The sequence below is a fragment of the Procambarus clarkii genome, chromosome 71 (assembly GCF_040958095.1).
Source record: "Procambarus clarkii isolate CNS0578487 chromosome 71, FALCON_Pclarkii_2.0, whole genome shotgun sequence".
Classification (NCBI taxonomy): Eukaryota; Metazoa; Arthropoda; class Malacostraca; order Decapoda; family Cambaridae; genus Procambarus; species Procambarus clarkii.
In genome coordinates this window covers 9709981-9735086 of record NC_091220.1, presented here as the reverse complement: position 1 = coordinate 9735086, position 25106 = coordinate 9709981, and the positions used below count along the sequence as shown (strand labels likewise).

At 47.3% G+C, this 25106-nt stretch overlaps 1 protein-coding gene across 1 annotated transcript in view; it reads left to right on the top strand.

Annotated features, from left to right (window-relative positions):
* Window positions 1–25106, top strand: part of LOC123745508 (putative transcription factor SPT20 homolog-like 2) — a 175663-nt gene that overhangs the window by 39818 nt on the left and 110739 nt on the right. Inside the window, exons 10-11 of the mRNA XM_045726086.2 lie at window positions 14049–14228; window positions 24452–24577. Of these exons, the coding sequence (XP_045582042.1) occupies window positions 14049–14228; window positions 24452–24577 (306 nt within the window). The remainder of the gene's footprint in view (window positions 1–14048; window positions 14229–24451; window positions 24578–25106) is intronic.

Here is a 25106-nt window from a genome sequence, read left to right as displayed (position 1 = left end):
TCGAGAAAACTTGTTTGCCCGAAAATGCGCCAAGCCGACATATATGATGATATTAGCACTGTATATCATAAGAATAAAAAAAATCTCATGCATACGAGAGGGCACACATTTGTTTCCTCAGACCTCCAATAACCAGCCATCTTTAATAAACATCCTGAGTCCTTCACTTTCCTTTCATGGGCTTAGTAACGTGTTCTAGGTTACTTAGTCCTATGAAATGATCCTAAAGCCATGGCTTTAGGAATGTGTAAGGCAGCCATACTATGGGCCACTGAAAGTTTAACAGCAGAAAATGAGTGATTACAATATATATTTCAGGCAAAATGAGTGCTATGTCTAATTAACATATATATATATATATATATATATATATATATATATATATATATATATATATATATATATATATATATACACACACACACACACACACACACACACACACACACACACACACACACACACACACACACACACACACACACACACACACACACACACACACACACACACACACACACACACACACACACACACACACACACACACACACACACACACACACACACACACACACACACACACACACACACACACACACACACACACACACACACACACACACACACACACACACACACACACACACACACACACACACACACACACACACACACACACACACACACACACACACACACACACACACACACACACACACACACACACACACACACACACACACACACACACACACACACACACACACACACACACACACACACACACACACACACACACACACACACACACACACACACACACACACACACACACACACACACACACACACACACACACACACACACACACACACACACACACACACACACACACACACACACACACACACACACACACACACACACACACACACACACACACACACACACACACACACACACACACACACACACACACACACACACACCCACCCACCCCTAAAGGTGAGAGATGGCTGGGTTGACTGCATCTATCTGGACCTAAAAAAGGCTTTCGACAGAGTTCCACATAAGAGGTTGTTCTGGAAACTGGAAAATATTGGAGGGGTGACAGGTAAGCTTCTATCATGGATGAAAAATTTTCTGACTGATAGAAAAATGAGGGCAGTAATCAGAGGCAATGTATCGGAATGGAGAAATGTCACAAGTGGAGTACCACAGGGTTCAGTTCTTGCACCAGTGATGTTTATTGTGTACATAAATGATCTACCAGTTGGTATACAGAATTATATGAACATGTTTGCTGATGATGCTAAGATAATAGGAAGGATAAGAAATTTAGATGATTGTCATGCCCTTCAAGAAGACCTGGACAAAATAAGTATATGGAGCACCACTTGGCAAATGGAATTTAATGTTAATAAATGTCATGTTATGGAATGTGGAATAGGAGAACATAGACCCCACACAACCTATATATTATGTGAGAAATCTTTAAAGAATTCTGATAAAGAAAGAGATCTAGGAGTGGTTCTAGATAGAAAACTATCACCTGAGGACCACATTAAGAATATTGTGCAAGGAGCCTATGCAATGCTTTCTAACTTCAGAATTGCATTTAAATACATGGATGGCGATATACTAAAGAAATTGTTCATGACTTTTGTTAGGCCAAAGCTAGAATATGCAGCTGTTGTGTGGTGCCCATATCTTAAGAAGCACATCAACAAACTGGAAAAGGTGCAAAGACATGCTACTAAGTGGCTCCCAGAACTGAAGGGCAAGAGCTACGAGGAGAGGTTAGAAGCATTAAATATGCCAAAACTAGAAGACAGAAGAAAAAGAGGTGATATGATCACTACGTACAAAATAGTAACAGGAATTGATAAAATCGACAGGGAAGACTTCCTGAGACCTGGAACTTCAAGAACAAGAGGCCATAGATTTAAACTAGCTAAACACAGATGCCAAAGAAATATAAGAAAATTCACCTTCGCAAATAGAGTGGTAGACGGTTGGAACAAGTTAAGTGAGAAGGTGGTGGAGGCCAAGACCGTCAGTAGTTTCAAAGCGTTATATGACAAAGAGTGCTGGGAAGACGGGACACCACGAGCGTAGCTCTCATCCTGTAACTACACTTAGGTAATTAAATTACACACACACACACACACGCACGCACGCACGCACGCACGCACGCACGCACGCACGCGCGCGCTCAAGGAGCTCGGTAAGAACAAAGCAGCTGGCCCAGATGGCGTTTCACCATGGGTTCTGAGAGAATGTGCATCTGAGCTCAGCATTCCACTTCACCTGATCTTTCAGGCATCCCTGTGTACAGGAATCGTAGCAGACGGGTGGAAACAGGCTAACATAGTTCCAATCTACAAAAGTGGCAGCAGGGAAGACCCCCTCAATTATAGACCTGTATCATTGACAAGTGTAATAGTGAAAGTATTGGAAAAACTAATCAAAACTAAATGGGTAGAACACCTAGAGAGAAATGATATAATATCAGACAGACAGTATGGTTTTCGATCTGGAAGATCCTGTGTATCGAATTTACTCAGTTTCTATGATCGAGTCACAGAGATATTACAGGAAAGAGATGGTTGGGTTGACTGCATCTATCTGGACCTAAAAAAGGCTTTCGACAGAGTTCCACATAAGAGGTTGTTCTGGAAACTGGAAAATATTGGAGGGGTGACAGGTAAGCTTCTATCATGGATGAAAAATTTTCTGACTGATAGAAAAATGAGGGCAGTAATCAGAGGCAATGTATCAGAATGGAGAAATGTCACAAGTGGAGTACCACAGGGTTCAGTTCTTGCACCAGTGATGTTTATTGTGTACATAAATGATCTACCAGTTGGTATACAGAATTATATGAACATGTTTGCTGATGATGCTAAGATAATAGGAAGGATAAGAAATTTAGATGACTGTCATGCCCTTCAAAAAGACCTGGACAAAATAAGTATATGGAGCACCACTTGGCAAATGGAATTTAATGTTAATAAATGTCATGTTATGGAATGTGGAATAGGAGAACATAGACCCCACACAACCTATATATTATGTGAGAAATCTTTAAAGAATTCTGATAAAGAAAGAGATCTAGGAGTGGTTCTAGATAGAAAACTATCACCTGAGGACCACATAAAGAATATTGTGCAAGGAGCCTATGCTATGCTTTCTAACTTCAGAATTGCATTTAAATACATGGATGGCGATATACTAAAGAAATTGTTCATGACTTTTGTTAGGCCAAAGCTAGAATATGCAGCTGTTGTGTGGTGCCCATATCTTAAGAAGCACATCAACAAACTGGAAAAGGTGCAAAGACATGCTACTAAGTGGCTCCCAGAACTGAAGGGCAAGAGCTACGAGGAGAGGTTAGAAGCATTAAATATGCCAAAACTAGAAGACAGAAGAAAAAGAGGTGATATGATCACTACATACAAAATAGTAACAGGAATTGATAAAATCGACAGGGAAGACTTCCTGAGACCTGGAATTTCAAGAACAAGAGGTCATAGATTTAAACTAGCTAAACACAGATGCCGAAGAAATATAAGAAAATTCACCTTCGCAAATAGAGTGGTAGACGGTTGGAACAAGTTAAGTGAGAAGGTGGTGGAGGCCAAGACCGTCAGTAGTTTCAAAGCGTTATATGACAAAGAGTGCTGGGAAGACGGGACACCACGAGCGTAGCTCTCATCCTGTAACTACACTTAGGTAATTACACTTAGGTAATAATTACACACACACACACACACACACACACACACACACACACAATTGATGATCACGAAACACTGATCATTTGTATGCAAAAAATCAACAGAGAAATGGTAAAGAGAGATGAACCTTTCGGCCGATCAGGGCCTTTGTTAACTCCGGACTCCGGAGTATTAATAAATGCATGGTGTGTATATATTTGTGCGCATATATCTGTATTTATGTATATTTTCAAGGTTATACATAACAAACACCATCTTTGACACATAAATACAACTTATTAGAGTGAAAAAACTAAATATATAAAGTGAGAAACATTGAAAATAGGTTATCTTATCTTGAGATGATTTTGGGGCTTAGTGTCCCCGCGGCCTGGTCCTCTTACCAGGCCTCATTTTTGTTACACACTTCCCCAGGAAGCAGCCCATAGCAGCTATCTTGAGAAATGATTTCGGGGCTTAGCATTCCCGCGGCCCAAAAAGGAACAAGCCTCTTTTTTTTTGTTACACATTCCCAGGAAGCAGCCCGTAGTAGCTTTCTAACTCCCAGGTACCTGTTTACTGCTAGGTAACAGGGGCATCAGGGTGAAAGAAACATGTTGCCCATTTGTCTCCGCCTCCACCGGGGATCGCTCCCTGAACCTCAGGACTATGAATCCGAAGCGCTGTCCAGTCAGCTGTCTAACTCCCAGATACCTATTTACTGCTAGGTAACAGGGGCATCAGGGTGAAAGAGAAACTGCCCATTTTTTTTCCACCTCCACCAGGGATCAAACCCAGAACCTCAGGGCTACGAATCTGAAATGCTGTTCACTCAGCTGTCAGGCTGTCAGGTCAACAAAGTTATACCCATATTGCAAATCTACTAATTTAAAAAAAAAAAATCTCTAGGCAACTACGGCTAAACTACAAGAGATAGAGACTTTGTACTTGGATTTTCTTGCTTCCTGGGTGCTAATTAACAATACCAAAAGAACAAATACTGTTTTTGGGGGGAGCCCCTTCGACTCCCCAGAGCTTACTTGGCTGATATGCTAATCTCAGACTTTGGCATCAGTCATGTATATGGAGTTTATGGGCCTACCGGGGACCACGAACCAGAACCTAACCCACTCAGAAGAGGCAAGGGGAGCAATGGCCTATAGAAACCCCCGTGTGATTGGAAGCATTCTATGTCTGCCACTGACCGGGTCAGGCACCCAGAAAGGTAAGCGTTCCAAAACAAACCCCTATTCTGGTGAAAATATTGCTTCCAAATCCCGAACAAGTACAGTAGATAAAACTCCCCTAAAAGAAACGAGCAAACGATCATGATGTCACATGTCGCCGTGCCCTGTCTTCGCAGCTCCCCCCTCCGCAGGAGGGTGAAGGGGGTGCTCCAGACCCCACACGCCGGCTATCCACCCTTTAGTGCTTAGGCTGATGCTAGAGGCTACAATCATGTGCTCTGGCTCTAGACATAGTTTCAGCACTGTGTTTTGAGAGTCTCTCTCGAACGGTCTCTCGAACCGTTTCCTTGTCTCTCCCTCCGGAGTCTCCCCTACGGCTGCGGTCCCGCTTGCGCCTGTTTCTTGGGGGCTCCCGAGTCATCTGGCGGTTGCTCGAGGGTCTGTTCAGGAGCCTGAACTTTGCGATGATGGTCTACCTGCTGGGTCGGGTTTGGCTTCGTCGGCTGTTCTGGTTCCTTCAGGGACATCCCTTGTGCTTCTCTCGCGATCGCTGGGTTTGGACCCCGGGGGCCTTGCGTCGGTTGCTGCGTCGCCGGCTTCCTCTAAAGGTTTTTCAGGGTTCAATGCCTTAGTGTCTACCAGGGCCTTCGCTCGATGTGTTCACGGACGCGTCGCCTCTCGGCTGCGGTTTGGTCGGATGTTCGGATGCTCCGAAGTGGACCTCTTTGCATCGGCATGGTCGATGCCTTTCAGCAGGACTGGTCGAGGTGGCGGTTCCTATACCTCTTTACCCCGGTTCAGCTGTTGCTCCAGGTCCTGACTCGCTTGAAGACTTACCAGGGGAGAGTTGTCCTCTTGGCCCCATGTTGGCCGGCCTCTCCGTGGTTTCAGGCGCTGCTTGCCCGGTGTCTGAACCTGGAGGTTTTCCAGCTGCTCCGCCTTTTCCAGCAGATCGAACCGGAACATCACGTGGCTGGTTCGATCTTCTCCTCCAGTCTTCGCAAATGGTATTTTTGATTCTTGTTTATCATCATCTTTATGGTGATCAGGTAGCTTCCTTGTTAATGTCCCATCTGTGGTTTCGTCTCGGCGGCAGTATGTAGTTTCCTGGCGGTCCTTCCGTTTCTTCTTGCGTCTTCGTCGCTTTCTGATAGGGTGGTGGTGTCCTTTCTCTCTTGGTTGTTCGAGGACCGTTACCTTATGCCTAACACTGTCGCCTCATGTCGTGCGGCCCTGGTGGAGCTGCTTCAGCTTGCTTTCAGTATTGATGTTACTTCTGCGCCGTTTTGCAAGCTGTCGCGGGCGTTATCTTGAGGTTATCTTGAGATGATTTCGGGGCTTTTAGTGTCCCCATGGCCTTGTCCTCGACCAGGCCTCCACCCCCAGGAAGCAGCCCGTGACAGCTGACTAACACCCAGGTACCTATTTTACTGCTAGGTAACAGGGGCATAGGGTGAAAGAAACTCTACCCATTGTTTCTCACCGGGGCCTGGGATCAAACCCAGGACCACAGGATCACAAGTCCAGCGTGCTGTCCGCTCGGCCGACCGGCGTTGTTTCACTTCCGGCCTGCTTAAGCGCCGTCTGAGCCGTCCTGGTAGTTGGACTGGGTGCTCTCTTTTCTTCTCCTGGGCTTCTTGTGGCCCCTTCGGTTCCGGTTTGTTTTTCGGGGCTCTTTGGATGCCGTGTTTGGTAACATGTCTTGGGCTCATATTTGGGCGCGTGGATTTTGGAAGTGAAACAGGGTCCCTGCTCCTCGACGTTCTTGTGTTGCTTTGGGTCGCAGGTTACAGCCACTTGTCCTGTCTTCGTCATGAGGCACACTGTGCTGCCGCCTCCCAGGTATGTCCCTCTTTTACTTATCTTTGGGTATTTAGCACCAGGAAGCCGACAGGGGTCTCCCCACAGAAAACCAGCATTGAATGTAATGAAACGCCCTTTTCTGAGTGAGCCCCGGAGGCTCCCTGGCACCCTCCCGGAGGGAGGGAGGGAGGGTGCTAGTTAGATCGACAGCCTGCTAGTTAGATCTGGTGTGTGTTCTCAGTTGGCTTCACTTTCATTGTCGCCATGGGCCTCTTCGCATTGGTGTGGACCCTTTCAACTTTTTCTTCAGTTTGCTCGCTCTTCGAACTGGTTAAAACCTGGCCGTCTCATGAGGGGTGCGAATGAGCAATGCATCAGTTTGAAGTTGATTTGCTTGTTGTCTTGTTTTTGTTGGGGAGGAGTGCTTGGGCTCTGCTTGGTCTTGGGTTGAAATTTTTTACCATTTGGGGTCTGTTTTAGGATACCTTCCTTTCTGGGTGCCTAACCCCAGTTGATGGCACACATGAATATACTCTCAAAAAGTGGAGTTTTCATAGGCCATTGCTCCCTTTGCCTCTCTGAGGGAACCAGGTTCTGGATCATGGTTCTCAATAGGCAAAACTCCATATGACTGAAGCCCCAGACTAATATAGCTAATATCAGTCCAATCATTCCAGGGAGCCTCTGGGGCTCACCCAGAAAATGGAGATTCATTACATTCAATGCTGGTTTTTGGAGGGGTCTGTTGGTGATTTATTCTTGATTGGTCCAGCTGGGGGTGCATCACTTGTTGTGTCCAGTGGTGGCTCTTCGCTACTACCTGTGGGTCACCAGTTCTGCCTTGGTGAATACCTTGTTAGTTGACACTGTTTCTGTGGTTCCTTGTTCCATGGCTCTTATTTCCCAGGTTAGTAGTGTCATCCAATCGAACTAGCCTGCAGTCTCCTCTCAAACCCATGATGGTCATAAGTATGCTGCATTGGCCACAGTCTTCTCCAGCCTGTCCTGGGCTGATTTTTGGGCTGAGGGGTTGTGGCATTCTAACAAAGTTGGTGTCCTGGTGTTCAGTTAATGTCCCAGGTCCCAGTTGGCCATGTGTTGCCCTGGGCCGTGTTTCCTGTTTGCTTTCTCTTCTTTGTCCTCGTGTATGCTGCCTCTCCTCCTACTTGTTAAGTCTCATTTTCATTCTCGGTGGTTAGTTTTAGGGAGTAACCAGGAACTTCCCCCAGAAAAGCTGTGTCGAATGTAATGAAAAGCCTCTTTCTGGATGAGCCCCATTAGCTCCATGACTCACTCCCTTCCTAATAGGTTAGTCAGTTCTTTCATGGGCTGTTCATCAGCTCCAAAACTGGGTGGCTGCATGTAGAAGCTGGACTGTCTGGTGGGCTAATTTTGGGCTAATTTTGAATATTTCTCTTGGTCTTTGTGAATCATTTGCTGATTTCTTTTCAATTTTGAGGCTTGGGTCTTTTATTCCTCCAGTTGTCTGTGAAGCTTCTCCGACTTTCTGAATTCTTTCATTTTGTGGTGTTATATTGTTACTCTCACACTGTGAGGGCGAGCCAGGTTTTGGCTTGGGTTCCCGGTAGGTCAAACGGATACCCCTCATCTGATGTGACCCACTTGTATGGAGCAATCTCAATAAGAGAACTTCAGGGAGCCATCGGTAGCTTATCCAGAAAGAGGCGTTTCGTTACATTCATATCTGAAATTTTTCTTTATTTCAAGGCCGATTTTGAGTTTTATTTATATATTTTCGTAATGTAAATTTTCATACAACAATCTGTCTGATGTGAATTCCATACAACATACTGTATTGCTTATGAAATTTAGCCTGTAATTTATGTTTCTTTTAATGAAATTCTGTATACAGTAGTTTGTGTGTAATGAGGGATGCCTGTATATATACAATATAGTGTAGTACTAATCCAGCCCATCCTCCTGTTCAGATACCTCTTAAAGTAACGCTGAGGATCATCGTACATATCTTGACATAAGAGCCAATTAGATAGTAGAAATCGGTACTATTTAATCTGAGCAATCTGGTAAAGGGGTTTGTATTTGTTACACAGAAAACCTAAACTAACCCATCCTAACCTTCCTAGACCTAATACATACTTTCTGAGGCCTAATATAGTACATATATGTACTATACTAAGCCTAGGGATATTTAAGTTTAATTTTAGCTTTATTTTATTTTTTTCCAGGCTCTATAAAGTGAATAGTACCAAATTCTACCGAGTAATTATCTTCTACGTCAATATTGTATGTGTACGATAGTCCACATAGTTATAAACAGAACAACCCCAGAAGGATTAGTTGACTAATGACACTGCTGTATGTTTTCTGGGCTGGCCTTCAGCTTCTCAGTACACTGGCTGTGGCACTATACCACAGAGACGACCACAACACTACCAAGCCCCCCTGGCTGTGGCACTATACCACAGTGACAACCACAACACTACCAAGCCCCCCTGGCTGTGGCACTATACCACAGTGACAACCACAACACTACCAAGCCCCCCTGGCTGTGGCACTATACCACAGTGACAACCACAACACTACCAAGCCCCCCCTGGCTGTGGCACTATACCACAGTGACAACCACAACACTACCAAGCCCCCCTGGCTGTGGCACTATACCACAGTGACAACCACAACACTACCAAGCCCCCCCTGGCTGTGGCACTATACCACAGTGACAACCACAACACTACCAAGCCCCCCTGGCTGTGGCACTATACCACAGAGACAACCACAACACTACCAAGCCCCCCCTGGCTGTGGCACTATACCACAGTGACAACCACAACACTACCAAGCCCCCCCTGGCTGTGGCACTATACCATAGTGACAACCACAACACTAGCAAGCCCCCCTGGCTGTGGCACTATACCACAGTGACAACCACAACACTACCAAGCCCCCCTGGCTGTGGCACTATACCACAGTGACAACCACAACACTACCAAGCCCCTGGCTGTGGCACTATACCACAGAGACAACCACAACACTACCAAGCCCCTGGCTGTGGCACTATACCACAGAGACAACCACAACACTACCAAGCCCCCCCTGGCTGTGGCACTATACCACAGAGACGACCACAACACTACCAAGCCCCTGGCTGTGGCACTATACCACAGTGACAACCACAACACTACCAAGCCCCCCTGGCTGTGGCACTATACCACAGTGACAACCACAACACTACCAAGCCCCTGGCTGTGGCACTATACCACAGTGACAACCACAACACTACCAAGCCCCTGGCTGTGGCACTATACCACAGTGACAACCACAACACTACCAAGCCCCCCCCTGGCTGTGGCACTATACCACAGTGACAACCACAACACTACCAAGCCCCTGGCTGTGGCACTATACCACAGTTATAACCACAACACTACCAAACCCCTGGTCTTGCCTACCACATACCAGGAGCAGATTCTGGTGTGCTCACAGAGGCAAGAGGAACCATTCATCGTAGATCATCAGCCCAAAACTGAATAAAGCTGCCCAGAAAGTGAAGGCAAAGCATACCAAACTGCATAGGTTGACTAATGAGATAAAAGAGTTTGTAAAAGGGAGGGAATAATATGGTGATTGTCAGCAAACTATATGGTGGTAGTACACCACTTTATGACAGCTCAGGTCACAGAGTGGTCCAGCTTGCCTCTGTGCTCAGGCATGTGGAGTTAGTGTTCCAGCTTCCTTGGGAAGGAGGAACACTATTATTATTATGCAGTGGAGACCATGTTCAGTGCAGTATTTACTAGAGGGCTTCCAAGGTGGCTCCACGTTGCTAGCCGCTCTGAATAGCTCCACACCTATCAAATTACACCAGGCCCTTGTGAGTCATTAATAGCCTACTGGAGGCCAAAACATGGTTCCCCTCACAGAGGTGCAGATAGCACAAGATTCTAAATCACCCTAACTGAAGCTGGGTTCTCCTGTTGTTAGGTTGTGGTTCATGTCTTGCTGGCTTTGACATCTGGCTAGTTTGGTTTCCCAGCCTGTCCGCATGTCTTCAAGCCAGGGTTCTGCTCTTTTCTCGGCTCCGCAAATTTGGGTTCCTTGTGGACAAGTGAATTTGTAGTTGGTTCTGCTGCTGGTTCAGTCCTGGTTAGATCTGGTGTGTGTTCCAGTTGGCTTCCTTTTCATTGTCACCGTGGGCCTCCTCGTATGGTGGTTCCAGTAGCTTCATTCTATGGGGCTCCATTCTCAAGTTGTGATGCTCTTGTGGTGGATACTTTTCAACTGACCGAGTCCCATTGGGGGTTTCTGTATGCCTTTGCTACAGTTGAACTGTTGCTCCTGGTGCTGTCCTGGCTGTAGAAATTTGCAGGCTGGGTGGCCATGCTGGCTCCCTGGTGGCCTGTCGGGAGCCATTTGTTGTTTATTCGAGGCTCTTCTCCATTCTTCATGTGTGGCCTTTTCAACTCATTAACTAGCTGTCTGTTAAGCTGGTGGCCGCTCTCTTCATGCCCTTCTTTTATTTTCCGTTTCAGTGACATTTTGCTATCTCTTGGCACACTTGTTGTTCCTTGGTCTTTGGATCATGCATGGGTTATTGTTATTCAAAGGCATTTTCTCTGTGAGGAGGAGCCCCCCCTGGTTGCTCCCTGAAACTATTGTACTGATATAGTGCCAAACTACTATGTGCCATCAGTCACTGACTTCTCTTTGGCCTACCAGAGACCACAAGCCAGAACTTGACCCCCCTCTAGAGGGCCAAGTGAGTACCACAAGAAGCAGTGGTACTTGCAATGAAATTTCTATGAATTTATTTGTCTGCCATCACCGAGGAAGACCCAAAAAGCCAGTGAAACAAAACAGACCACTGTTGATATAAATGAAACTGCAGCTTCCCTTAAGAACCTGCAAAAGAACTTCCCCCAACAGTGTTAACAAATGATAAAAAATTCACGAAATTAGCACAAGCTCGTTCACCTCACCTCCACCTTTGAGGTAGAAGAGACAGCCTGTTAGTTAGATCTGGTGTGTATACTCAGTTGGCTTCCCTTTCATTGTTGCCATGGGCCTCTTCGCATGGGTGGACCCAGTTACCAGGTCAATTGGCTGCTCCATCCTCAGTTGTATTGGTAGAGGGGTCTGGTTGCCCTCTCTGTCACTTTGACTCCAATGTCCAGAATTCTGCTAAGTGTCCCCCCCCCCCCCTTTGTGGCTGTTCCTTTACACTTCTGTGCAGCTTGAGCCAGGAGTTAAGAGTTCTTGGAGCTGCATGTGCACAGCTTCCCTGTGTGCTTCCTAGAGCTGTCTAGTTGGGGATGAAACTCGGGCAGCTCCGGGGGCTGCCCCATTTGATGCGGGGACGGAGGCCTTTGAACCTGATCCTCCCGCTGAGGTTTCTGGGTCTTATCAGCGGACCCCCCTTCTTTGATGCCTTCCCCTGGACTCTGCCTTTTCTTCAAAGGTGGAGGTTGGCTCTGCTCTGGAACCTGGGTTTGAATATTCCAGGGCTGGGGAGGAGTTGGCCTGAGGCACTATGGGCCCCCTTTTAATCCTGCCTGGGCCTTGGAACCTTCGGGGTAAGGTTGGCTGTTGCAAGGTTCAAAGTTTTCGTATCCCCCTTCCCTGTACGAGTGATGCGGGTTCAGCCTCTCCCCAGATTCATTTTTGGGTTCCCTTGGGTTCTGTGGCTTCGTCATTTTGAAGGATTTCCACCTCTCGGATTTTCCCTGCAGAGGTTCGGGAGGTCCTTGGTGTGTACCTTCTACGAGATCTGGACTTTGCCAGTGTGATGGACCCAGTCTCTTTTGAGTTTGGTTCTTCTTCCTATATTGGATGCGTTATGAGGTTCCGGTGTCTTCCTGGCTTGCAGACTGCCCTTTCTTTTTGCTTGGTGCCTGGCACGGGTTCCGTCGTTTGCTTGATTGGTGGGAGCTTACTACAGTACTGCAGGTTTACCTGGGAGGCGCTTTTGAGCACCTAAATGCGTGCCCTTACTCCCCTGTGCTTCCTCATGAAGATGGCTTGTTCCAGTTGCACGCCCATGTCTCTTACTTTTTTGGCTGCCTTGGTTGCAGAGGATCTTCACTCTTACGGCCTTCTGGCCTCGGTCCTTCACTTCTTTTCTCTTTTTGAGCTGTCCTCGAACTGCCTTGTGGAGGATGTGGAGGCGCTGAGTGCCGGACTGTTATCTTGGGTGTTGGCCTCGGCAGTTAGGTCGTCAGCGGCGTTGCTGAAATTTTATGCTGACCTGCCTATCCATTGGGAGGCAGCGTCTATTTTTTGGCTCTCACCTCACGTGTCGGCAGTATTATTTCTGTCTGTTATTGTTTTCGAACTCAATTGTTTCTCAGTTTTTGCAAGCAGCTTCTGCTAGTTACCGTCCTCTTTCTGATTTGCTGGTGATCTGGGGCGGGCATTCTCGCGCTTCCAGGAAAGGTCATGCCAGGGTTGAGGTCTTTGCAGGTCGAGGTGTGCCCTTGGTGCCAGCTTCTGTGCCGGTGTCTCCTCTGGAGTCGTCTTCATCTTGTCGGTGCAGTGTTCGCTCTGCACGTAAGTTGGCTTCTCGGAAGGGACACTATCTCCTTCTCGTTGACGGGGCACTGGGGGGAAGGCTGGCTCTGTTTGCCCATGCTTGGTCCCATGGTTCGTGGGCATTTCAGGTCGTGTCCTCAAACCTTTATTGGTGTTGGGCGGCTCCTCCTCTCGGAGGATCGGGACAGGCTTCTTCTCCCTTCGCTTCGTCAGGTCATCCTGGAGTGGGTGAGCTTGGGCATAATTTTGAACCTTGAACATATTTTTTATTACAGTCAGGATCATATGAGGCACTACCATCGCAAGATGATTGCAGTTAATTATTTTATTCGTGATTATTAAGTGGTGGTGTTGCCCTGACCTGCACAGTTGTGCTGTGAGCTGCAGCTGCATGCACCAGCCTTGGCTGCTCTGGCTTACAGAGAGTTAGAGAGAGCCTCAGGCGATGAATCACTTGAGGCTCTCACACCCAGGAGAGATGCAGGCAATTTTTGTCAATGTGGCATCTGTTTACTGGAGTCCTGAGGAACAGGATGTGAGCCGCCTTGTACCTGCTGGAGTTTTCAGTCTTATGATACCCTAACAAACATGATATGTAGGGTGATGCACCCCCTTTTCCCATGATACCACGGGAAGAACATAACAGTGGTTAAGTTTGGTAGATTTTTGGCTATGTCTGTGGTACCAGAGCCAGTGCCCCAGGGAGCAACTGAGGCTGCCTAGAAAAGAGTGTTTCATAACATTCAACGCTTGATTTTTGCTGGAATGCCTCCCCCACTCATTGACATTGGGAAATGAGATGATGATTTGTAAACATTTATGCATTTTAGGTTGCAGGGCAAGCAGCATACTCTACTTTTATGCAGGGTAGCCGTGATAAGAAAGATGTAGAATTGCTCAGGCAGTCGTCCGCTCAACAACCAGGACAACAACAAACTCAGCAGCAGACCCAGCAAGGACAACAACAACAATCACAGCAGCAACAGCAGTCTCAGCAGCCTATACAGCAGGTCAGATGATTATAACTTCGTGCATCTTTTCATTATTTCTTAAAACAGAAATTTAGCAATAAATTGCCTTTGGCTGTAATCTTATTTTAGGTCATTCTATGTTGAATCATTATCACAGCTCCCAACCCAACCATCTCATATTTACATGAAATTTGGTAGGATGTTAGGGGCCTCGTAGCCTGGTGGGTAGCGCGCAGGATTCGTAATTCTGTGGCGCGGGTTCGATTCCCGCACGAGGCAGAAACAAATGGGCAAAGTTTCTTTCACCCTGAATGCCCCTGTTACCTAGCAGTAAATAGGTACCTGGGAGTTAGCCAGCTGTCACGGGCTGCTTCCTGGGGGTGGAGGCCTGGTCGAGGACCGGGCCGCGGGGACACTAAAGCCCCGAAATCATCTCAAGATAATCTCAAGATACGTTCTACCAAATATGCAAAATTTTAGCCCTCAGGGATACATGATATTCATACAGTAGCAGAATTGCCATTGTTATAAAAAATACAATATTTCTGTGGGGAGCACTGTCGGCTCCCTGGAGCTATCGGACTAATATGGGATATATTAGTTTGGGGCATTAGTCAATGGAGCTCAGCCTACCAGTGACCACGAGCCAGAACCTAGCCCCCTCAGAGAGGCACAGGGAGCAGTGGCTTCTGGAAAATTCACCCGTGTTTGAGGGTATTCCTTATCTGCCATCGACTGAGGTTAGGCACCCAGAAAAGTAGGCATAACAAAACAAACCCACTTGGTAAGAATGTTGCAGCTGAAGACCGAACAGGGAGGCAGAACTCGACCAACAAACAAGCAAATGTCACACCGCCACCGCTGCACCGCTTATCTGCGCAGCCCTCCCAGGACCCCTGGCACCGGCTACAACAAACCCCGTGAACTTACCCCCCAGTTTGTTGGCTAATGTGATCTGGGGCCGTCATCAACTCTGGCGTTGATTTCTTTGAATTTTCCTTAGTGGTGTTCTCTGCTGTGTTGTGGCGGTGGTAGCCAGGAGTAACTACAGTGTACTGAGGCTGCATGCACTTATGGCTGACTTCTCTAAACGCCCTGTAAGTGCTACCCTTCGGTGCTAGGTTTACCTGCCATAGTTCTTTCGGGACTCCTCTTATGCTGTGGTCTTGCTGCTTGGCATTTACCCCGCCCTTAGGGCCAGCTAGGGATTCATGGCCTTTGTATGGCCTTGGGTAGGAAGTGGCACTGTTGCTGGATAGGGCGCAAGGTGTTGCAAAACTTGCCAACCTATGCAGCGGCATTGTTCCTGTTTCCTCCAGGGACGTTGTACTTTTGCGGGGTTTTCTTTTATTTTTGTTTTCTTGCCTGGTGGGGGTCTGCTTTGTTTGGCTATTAGTCCACTTAGGATATTTTGGTGGCCCTCCTCTAGGCCCCCATGATTGTACAAATCGCAGGGGTTTCAGAGTTTTAGTTCATCACTCTTTGTTAGCTCTTTGGTTTAACAGTCTTTGCAACACCCTGCCTGGGCTTCCCGTAGCAGTCAGCCTACAGGCCCTAGAAAAACCTGTTGGGGCTCGGTGGACCGATGGATGCGTCTTCCGAGTTCCAGCTCGCTTCATGCGAGTTTGAAGGTTGCTCTGTGCCCTTGTCTCAGGGTGACAGTCACCAGTTTTGCTTCTGTTATGCTGCTTGTTGGGTCAACAACACCTTTTGTGAGAGGTGTTCTCTCCTTGGCTCCAATTTACCCATTCTATAAACATTGACGTTCGGGTACAGGCAGCATCCACATTGCATGCTTGGTTTAGGTTCCTGCAACGCGCTAGGTTGGTTGCCCATCTGGATGTCCTGAAGCTGCCCCACTTTGGTTACAGGGACCCGAACCTAGGGGGGTGTTAGTCGCTTTGACTTTGGTTCAGTCCGCGCTCCCCAGTCCTTCCCCGGTTGGTGTTGTTCGCCCTGTTTCCTTCCTGCTCCAGGCTCCCAAACATCTGAGGGTTTCAGAGTCGGGGCGGGGTTTAGTTGGTGATGAAACTCGGGGCGGGGTTTAGTTGGTGATGAAACTCGGGGCGGAGTTTAGTTGGTGATGAAACTCGGGGCGGGGTTTAGTTGGTGATGAAACTCGGGGCGGGGTTTAGTTGGTGATGAAACTCGGGGCGGAGTTTAGTTGGTGATGAAACTTGGGGCGGGGTTTAGTTGGTGATGAAACTTGGGCAGCTACGGGGGCTGCCCCATTCGGGTCGGGAATGGAGGCATTCGAGCCTGTTCCTCCTGCCAAGGCTTCTGGGTCCTACCAGCAGGACCCCCCTTCTTTTCTACCTTTCTCCTGGACTCTGCCTTTTCTTCAGTGGTAGAAGGTATGGGGGACTGCTCTGCCCCGGGTCTTGGTTTGGAGGATCCTGGGGTGGAGGCGGAGTTGACCTGGAGTCCCCTTTGATCCCGCTTGTGTTTTGGTGCCCCTCTTCACGGGGTTTGTTGTTGCAGGGGGAGGGGCTTTCTTATCCCCTCCTTCCCTGTATGAGTATGATTTGTGGTCAGCTCCTCCCCTGGTTCGTTTCCAGGTTTCTTTGGGTTCCTCGGCTCCTTCCAGAGGTTTTCTGCCCCTCTAATCTCGCCTAAGGAGGTTTGGGAGGCACTTGCGGCATACCTCCTGTGAGACCCGGATTCTGCCTCTGTGACGGATCCACTCTCATTTGAGTTTGGTTCTTCTTCCCCGTATGGGTGTGTTATAAGGTCCTGGAGTCTTCCTGGCTGGCTGACTGCCCTTTCTTTTTGCAGGGGGCGTGGCATGGGTTTTCTCAGACCCACATGTTCGAATGGTGGGAGGCTGCTACCGTTCTGCAGGTTCCCTGGGGGGCGAGTTTGGGTGCCTTAATGCATGCTTGTTTGCCCCTGTGCTTCCTCGGGATGTTGGCCTTGTGCAGCTGCACGTGCATGTTTCTACCCTCTCTTGCTGCCATCTTCGATAACATGTCTTGGGCTGACTTTCAGGCACAGGATTTTTGGCATTCAAACAGGGTCCTGGCTGCAACACTACCTGGTCACTGTTCCTGGGCCTAGTCGGGCCTGTGTCACTTTGGATCGGCGGTTGCAGCCAGTTGTCTCGACTTCTCGTTGAGGAGCGAGAGCCGGGTCAGCGGTTGCAGCCAGTTGTCTCGACTTCTCGTTGAGGAGCGAGAGCCGGGTCAGCGGTTGCAGCCAGTTGTCTCAACTTCTCGTTGAGGAGCGAGAGCCGGGTCAGCGGTTGCAGCCAGTTGTCTCGACTTCTCGTTGAGGAGCGAGAGCCGGGTCAGCGGTTGCAGCCAGTTGTCTCAACTTCTCGTTGAGGAGCGAGAGCCGGGTCAGCGGTTGCAGCCAGTTGTCTCGACTTCTCGTTGAGGAGCGAGAGCCGGGTCAGCGGTTGCAGCCAGTTGTCTCGACTTCTCGTTGAGGAGCGAGAGCCGGGTCAGCGGTTGCAGCCAGTTGTCTCGACTTCTCGTTGAGGAGCGAGAGCCGGGTCAGCGGTTGCAGCCAGTTGTCTCAACTTCTCGTTGAGGAGCGAGAGCCGGGTCAGCGGTTGCAGCCAGTTGTCTCGACTTCTCGTTGAGGAGCGAGAGCCGGGTCAGCGGTTGCAGCCAGTTGTCTCAACTTCTCGTTGAGGAGTGAGAGCCGGGTCAGCGGTTGCAGCCAGTTGTCTCGACTTCTCGTTGAGGAGCGAGAGCCGGGTCAGCGGTTGCAGCCAGTTGTCTCAACTTCTCGTTGAGGAACGCCTCCCGGGTAAGTACCTCTTGTTTTTGTTTTTTTTGGTAAGTAGCTCTGGGGAGCTGAAGGGGCTCCCCCAGAAAATCAGCGTTGAATGTAATGAAATGCCATTTTCTGGGTGAAACCCGGAGGCTTCCCGGCATCCCTCCCTCCCTCCGGTCGGCGTTTTTTTGCGTATTTTTGACATCCAGCCTCTGAAATGAAGATGTGGGTAGCCGTTGTGAGGGGTCTGGGGTTCTCCCTTCCCCCTTCTGGGGAGGGGGGAGCTGTGCTGATGGCGGCATGGCATGTAGGTGACTTCATGCTCGTTTTCTCGGTTTTCTTTGGGGAGTTCTGTCCACTCGATTGACTTTCAGTAGTAGTTTCAACCATAATAGGGGTGTGTTTTTGGATGCTTTCCATTCTGGGTGCCTGACCCAGTCGATGGCAGACATTGAATGCTCCAAATCGTATGTGCAATTCTATAGGCCATTTCTCCTCATGCCTCTCTGAGGGAACCTGGTTCTGACTCATAGTCCCCAGTAGGCCTAAGAACTCCATTCACACTGATGGCAAAGTCTAATACTGTATATCCATATCAGCTCATGGGAGCCTCCGGGTCTCATCCAGATAATGACATTTTATTACAGTCAACGCTGGTTTTGGGGGTCTCGCCTGCAGCTGCTATGTAGGGAGCTTCATGCTTTTCTCTGGAGGTGTGGGTTTTGCTGTTTTGGTCTTGTTTGCATTTTGTTCATTTGCAGCCTTCTGCTTCTTTTCTGGTGAAGAATGAGTCGGCTTGGTTCTGGAGCGCTCCATTGATGATTGCTGTTTAGTTGGTTTGGCCGGGGTTTCTAATTTGTCTGTCGGTGGCTCTTTGCAGCTACCTGTGGGCTACTGGTTCTGCCCCTGTTGATCCTTTTGGTTGGTCCTTTTTTCTTCGTCAACTGTTTGAAGTGCTCTCGCTTTCCAGGTCATCCACAGTTTCATTATGTCTAGCCAACCTGCAGTCTACCATCGAGCAGAAGATGTTTGCAAGCACACCAAATTAGAAGGGGTCTTGGGCTGAGATTCAGGCTTGGGGGTTTTAGCAGTCTAACAGTTGTGGCACATCGGAATTGGGATGATCTTACTGGTCCCAATCTTTTGTATGTTGCTTTTTGTCTGCATTTCCTAGTCTGGGTTTTCTCCTGTCTTTATACCTGCCACCTCCCATCTTCGCTGGTAATTCCTGTGTTTTCTTTCTCAGTGGCTAGTTAACTTCAGGGAGCCACTGGGTGGCTCACCCAAAAATCAAGCATTGAATGTAATGAAACTTCATTTTCTGGCAGAATCCCAGTGATTCCTGGTTCCCCTTTTTTCCTCCATGTTTATCAGTGGATTTTCATCATCTCCAGAACTGATCAGTGGAGACGGCTATGGGCTGGAGTCAGGCCACCTGGAGGTGACTAATTGTACTAATTCTGTGAACATGCAGCTCAGGCTTGGGTACAAATATTACTGGGAATATGGTACAGGTGTTCATGATAATGACACAAAGTGTAAACTATGTGGTATGTTAAGGTCTCACACCCTTGCCCATTATGTTCTTGATTGTCCGTTGATTAATGTATATAGAAACATTGAGATAAGGACTGTTCCTGAACAAATAGCCTGGATGTGTCACAATGTAAAGGTTGATGATATTCTGGAGAGATATAAGAATTTTGCACCAAGACTGTAATCTTTTGTTGAATTATCTGCAGGTGTCTTGCAAATTGTCTATACAGTATACCTAGGTCATAAAAGTATTTGTGTGTACATCTGATACCATACTACTTGTGTAAAGGAGGAAATGTATATGTTTATCTCTCAGAATGTTCGGTAATATGTTTATTGGTTGTGATGTGTGGCTATGTATGTATTAACACGATGTACTGAACGGGGTGAGAATAGCTTGAGCTACCTCATCCCTTTGTGTGTATTTTACCTTAATAAACTTATTTCAATTTCAACTGTACTAATGGGTTCAAGCTGGTTTTAAATGAATCTCATTTCATTTTAATTGTTTGGCAGAGTTGTTGGCTTTATTGAGGCATTGTTTTCTGGTAACCTTACAGTTATCTTTAAAGATTTCCTGAAGGTCTGGATGTTTTTCCTGTGGGAGGGTACATCTTTATTAGTTCCCTGCACCTCTGTGAAGGGGCCAGGTTCTGACTCTGGTCCATGGTTGGCTAGTTATCTTGAGGATCTTGAGTTGATTTCGGGGCATTAGTGTCCCCGCGGCCCGGTCCTTGACCAGGCCTCCACCCCCAGGAAGCAGCCCGTGACAGCTGACTAACACCCAGGTACCTATTTACTGCTAGGTAACAGGGGCATTCAGGGTGAAAGAAACTTTGCCCATTTGTTTCTGCCTCGTGCGGGAATCGAACCCGCGCCACAGAATTACGAGTCCTGCGCGCTATCCACCAGGCCACGAGGCCCCTGAACAGAACTCCTGCCACTGATTTGACTATTAGAATGGAGCAATCTCAGCAAGATAACTTCAGGGAGCCACCGGGGCTCTACTTGATCGAGGCATTTCATTACATTCAGTGCTGGGTTTTAGATGGAAAAATTCAATTCTCAAAATCCTATTTATTATTTTATTCCTTGAGGCTAAAATTGTTAATGGATTTTAATGAAATTTGGAACAGAATACAAAACTCTGCAGACTTTACAATATTGATAGAGTATATTTTGAGTAACATTTTTGTAAATGAGATATATTTTCTAAGGGAGGTCCTTTGGTGGCTCCCTGAAACATTGTGACTGAGGTAGCTCAGTCACATCAGTCATAGGTATGGTGTTGGGCTGTCCGAGACCAGAACTAGAACCTGGTCTCCTAGATGAGGCACAGTGAGCAGGGGATTGTTACCACAGCCCGCCCGCCCTGTTTTGGTAATACTTATAGTAACGACCAGGACCATACTTATATACCAACATGAAACAAAATTAGAAAGTAGAAATCAGCACTATTGAGTTGGACAAACTGGAAAACTATGTTCTACTTGTGTTGCAAAGACAAACTAAACTAACCTAGCCTAACCTTTCTAGGCCTAATGCATGATATCTGAGGCCTAATATAGTATATATCTAGTCTCACCTCATCTAGTCTCCGTGGTGCAGTGGTAAGACACTCGCTGGCGTTCTGCGAGAGCTTTGTCATGGGTTCGTATCCTGGCCGGGGAGGATTTACTGGGCGCAAATCCTTAACTGTAGCCTCTGTTTAACTCAACAGTAAAATGAGTACTTGGTTGTAACAACGATTCTTCGCGGCAAGGATCGTATTCCAGGGACCTGCCCGAAACGCTACGCGTACTAGTGGCTGTACAAGAATGTAACTCCTCTTGTATATATCTCAAAAAAAAAAAATGTCTGCTATACTAGATCAAGGAATATTTAAGTCTGTTTTTTAGCTTCATTTTTTCTAAAAGAATTCCTTACTAGTCAGTATACTATTATCTAAGAGCTAAGTACTGTACGTACGAGTTCGTGACTATTGACGATCGTCACAATAGGTACTATCTAACCAGGAAGATGGGTTGTGTTACGATTATCCTCACGTGCATAGCAACCAGAAAGTAATTGAGACAATTCAAACAACTGTATGTTTCATAAAAATGAAGTACTGAAACAGCCAACAGACACTGCAAAAAAATCACTCAAAACAAAATGGTTCATTTGAAGATGAGTAAAAAAAAAATCCCCTAGTCCACTGAGCTGCTAACAGGTGGGGTCCCAGCTTCAATATCGGCAACTGCTTCAGTCTTCTTGCTGATGGGAGACTTTCCAGGAAGTAGGAGAGGTGACAGCTACAAAACTGAAGTAACACCATTCTGCGAAACCTGGCCCGGGGTAAAACAAGCTTAAAAGGGACCGGGGGCCAGATTCACAAAGCAGTTGCGCAAGCACTTACGAACCTGGACATCTTTTCTCAATCTTTGGCAGCTTTGTTTACAATAATTAAATAGTTAATGAGCTCTGAAGCACCAGGAGGCTGTTTATAACAATAACAACAGTTGATTGGGAAGTTTTCAAGCTTGTAAACCGTTTAATAAATGTAACCAAAGCCGTCAAAGATTGAGGAAAGATGTACACATTCATAAATACTTGCGTAACTGCTTCGTGAATCTGGCCCCAGGAACATTGATCAGATACCTAACCACCAAGACTGTTAGACCTCCATAAGCCCCGAGCCTGAATATCAGCCCATGACATAATAGCGAAAAGGTGGCCAAAACCACTTATTAACATTGTGGAACTGAGGGTAGATTGCAAGCTGGCTAGCTTTAATGGCACTATGAATGACCTGGAGTGACCTGTAAATGACCTGGAATAACCAAAGAACTAAGAAAACCAGATCGACAATCAGCACGTCCACGGAGGAAGAACTGGTGGCGTGCGAGTAGCAATGAATTGCCGGTACAGGATACAACAGATGATGCATCCCTGGCTGGACAAACCAAGCATTAAGAATTATCAAGGGACTCTTCCAAAAGTCAAGAGTCTCATTTTTTGCAAGAAAAGGAGACAACTGCAGAGAAACTGGTCAACAGGACCAAAAGAACAAAACCCATGCCTTTTGAGGAGAGCATGAAGCCCCCTAACCCAGCAGTCAGATGTGAAAGCCAACAAAAACAAAGCCTCGAGAAAAATTATCCCGACCCAAAGGGGCTACCATGAACTGAGGGGAAGAAACACTGACACCCAATTTAGATGTTAAAATGACTTAACGAAAGCATGAGGAGATCAGAGGTGAAAGTAAGTCTGAGACAACTTGCAAAACAGTTGCCGAGGAAGTATTGGCTCTGACTGTCAATATGAATGACTCCACCAAAGCCAAGCAATAAGAGGCGAGTAAATTAGGTATTAAGTGCCAATCAACAAACACCCAGGACAAGAAGGAAAAAAACATACTGGAACAGATACTAAAGAAATAATGAAGAGGGACAGAGAAGCGAAAACAGCACCAGGACAATTCATGCTGTCGCCACGATGAAAGACCCAAGTGGGACATCAGCAAATCGGCCACCTGTGCACCATACAAATGGTGATAAATTACCTCAGAATCTCTGAGAACATAGATTGGAGGAGAAGGTTGAACCAGCAAGGTGCATAACATGGCTGATCGGCTGAAAGAAGCAGAGCTGCAGAAAAATGGCCGGGTTTGGAACCAAGCCAGAAGGGCTAGAAACCAAGGCTGAGCCAGCCACCTTAGCCAAGTATGCATCTATCCTGGAGAACACCTGGAGCATCAACTGTGGGGAAAGAGTTAAATGAACCTCTTCTCCCCCCCCCCCCATCTTGAACCAGTGTAGCCAAAAGGTATCAACCATTAAAACTTGGCGATCAGAGAATGTATCTACATAGGAAGGAAGCCGCCAGTTTCAAGCCAGCGCAAAGAGCTCCACCTTGAGGAGAGCTAACATTTCATAGAATCAATGAAAAAAAGTATGTGTTATTGACAGCCAAGCCCATGAAAATGGGCTGGAAGTGAAATAAGCCAACCATAAAGATGTAGGCCACACCTCGCATGTGAAATGCTCAGAGAACTAAACCCCGAGAAGCCAGAAGCTGAGCTACCTGAAGATTCCAGTTGCAAAGACGGATGAGCCGAAGTGACACACCCCCCTATGATTTAGTGAATGAACCACCAGGAGGCAGTTGGACTAGAGCCAGAGGATAGGCTCTAGTCCACACCAAACCTACCTGGAGGAAGATCAACCCTCTGTAGGACCTGCTACACTGCCACAAATTCATGTACTCTGCTGTACACCTGATGGAGTGGGCGTGGAAACCGACCCTGGATAGTTTGGTACACACTGATCTCAAAGCCCCAGTCAGGAGCCGAGGTGTTCGTGGATACATCGAGTGAAGCGGAGGATGGCACCATGGAACCGAATTCCCCAAAACCTAAAAAGGATGCTGGTGAAGCAAGAACTTGCAAAGTGCAAGTGAGATCCAAACATGTTGGTCTTTACAGTGGTAAAATTGGCAGAACCTGAAGAAGCATTACAATGCCCAGACTTAAGCCTTGCTGAGAGGAAATGCAGGCAATGTTCAGGCTCTCACATAAATAAACTCTTGGCCAACTTAAGAGTCACCCCAGGGCCAGACAGCGATGTCACTGCAGGTTAAACAGAGCTGAAGGAGGCATGGAAAGAGATGCCCACGAAGCCTCTCAAACTAGACCCAACCAGGTCCAAATCTTAGACGGAACAAACTAGGACTTCTGCCAGTTTACCAGGAACTGAAACACAGCAAGCTGAGAAACGGGTTACAAGTACCCGACTATGTCTTTTAGGGGGTTTCTATTCTCCCTAGTAACAATGCCCTGATTCCTGTGCCTCTTCAAGGGGGGGGCCTGGTTTTGGCTCTAGTCAACAAGACACCCATGACTGATGTAATTTAGTATTAGGAAGCTATCAAAGTGACAGCTTCAGGGTTCTTCAGAAACCCACCAAAGGGCTTCCCCAGAAAACCTTAATACATGAGATATCCTCTAATAGTAATTTATTTTATAGCAAGCAGTAGCAGTAGCAGCAGCTGCAGTTGCAGCTGCTGCAGCTGGATCATCTGGGGTAGCATCTGCTTCATCCACCACAACTATGAGCCAGCACACTCAACCTAATGTTATTATTGTCTCAAATGTAAGCCAGCATGCCCACTTATTCTGTTATTATACCATATCAAGACACCATAAGGTGTATTGTCTTTACATTGTAAATATGGATACATGTGTGATGAACAAATGTGTGCTGGTATAATATATTTATTGCCTGACCAATTCGCCAATCACAACAGTCCTAGAGACAAGAGGCGAACCCAAAACCAGCATCCCAGCAACACCAGAGGGGAGGGCAACCCCACCACCCCCCCTCTGCATAGAAACCCTCCCTTCCCCTCACCCTACCTGCCCCCACCCAACCCTCCCTCCCCCCCCCCCCACCCCATTCTTACCCTGTCATCCCTTCCCCATTCCCATCATGTCCCCCCTCCCACCTTTCCCCCCCTGTCCCCCCCTCCTCCTTCATCCCATACCCTCCCTATCCCTCCTCCCCCCCTCACCCCGTATCCTCCATGTCCCCCCTATCTCCTTAACCCACACCCTACCTGTCCCCCCTTCCATGAAACCCCCACCCCTCACCCCAAACTCCCCTGAAACCCTGCAAACCACCT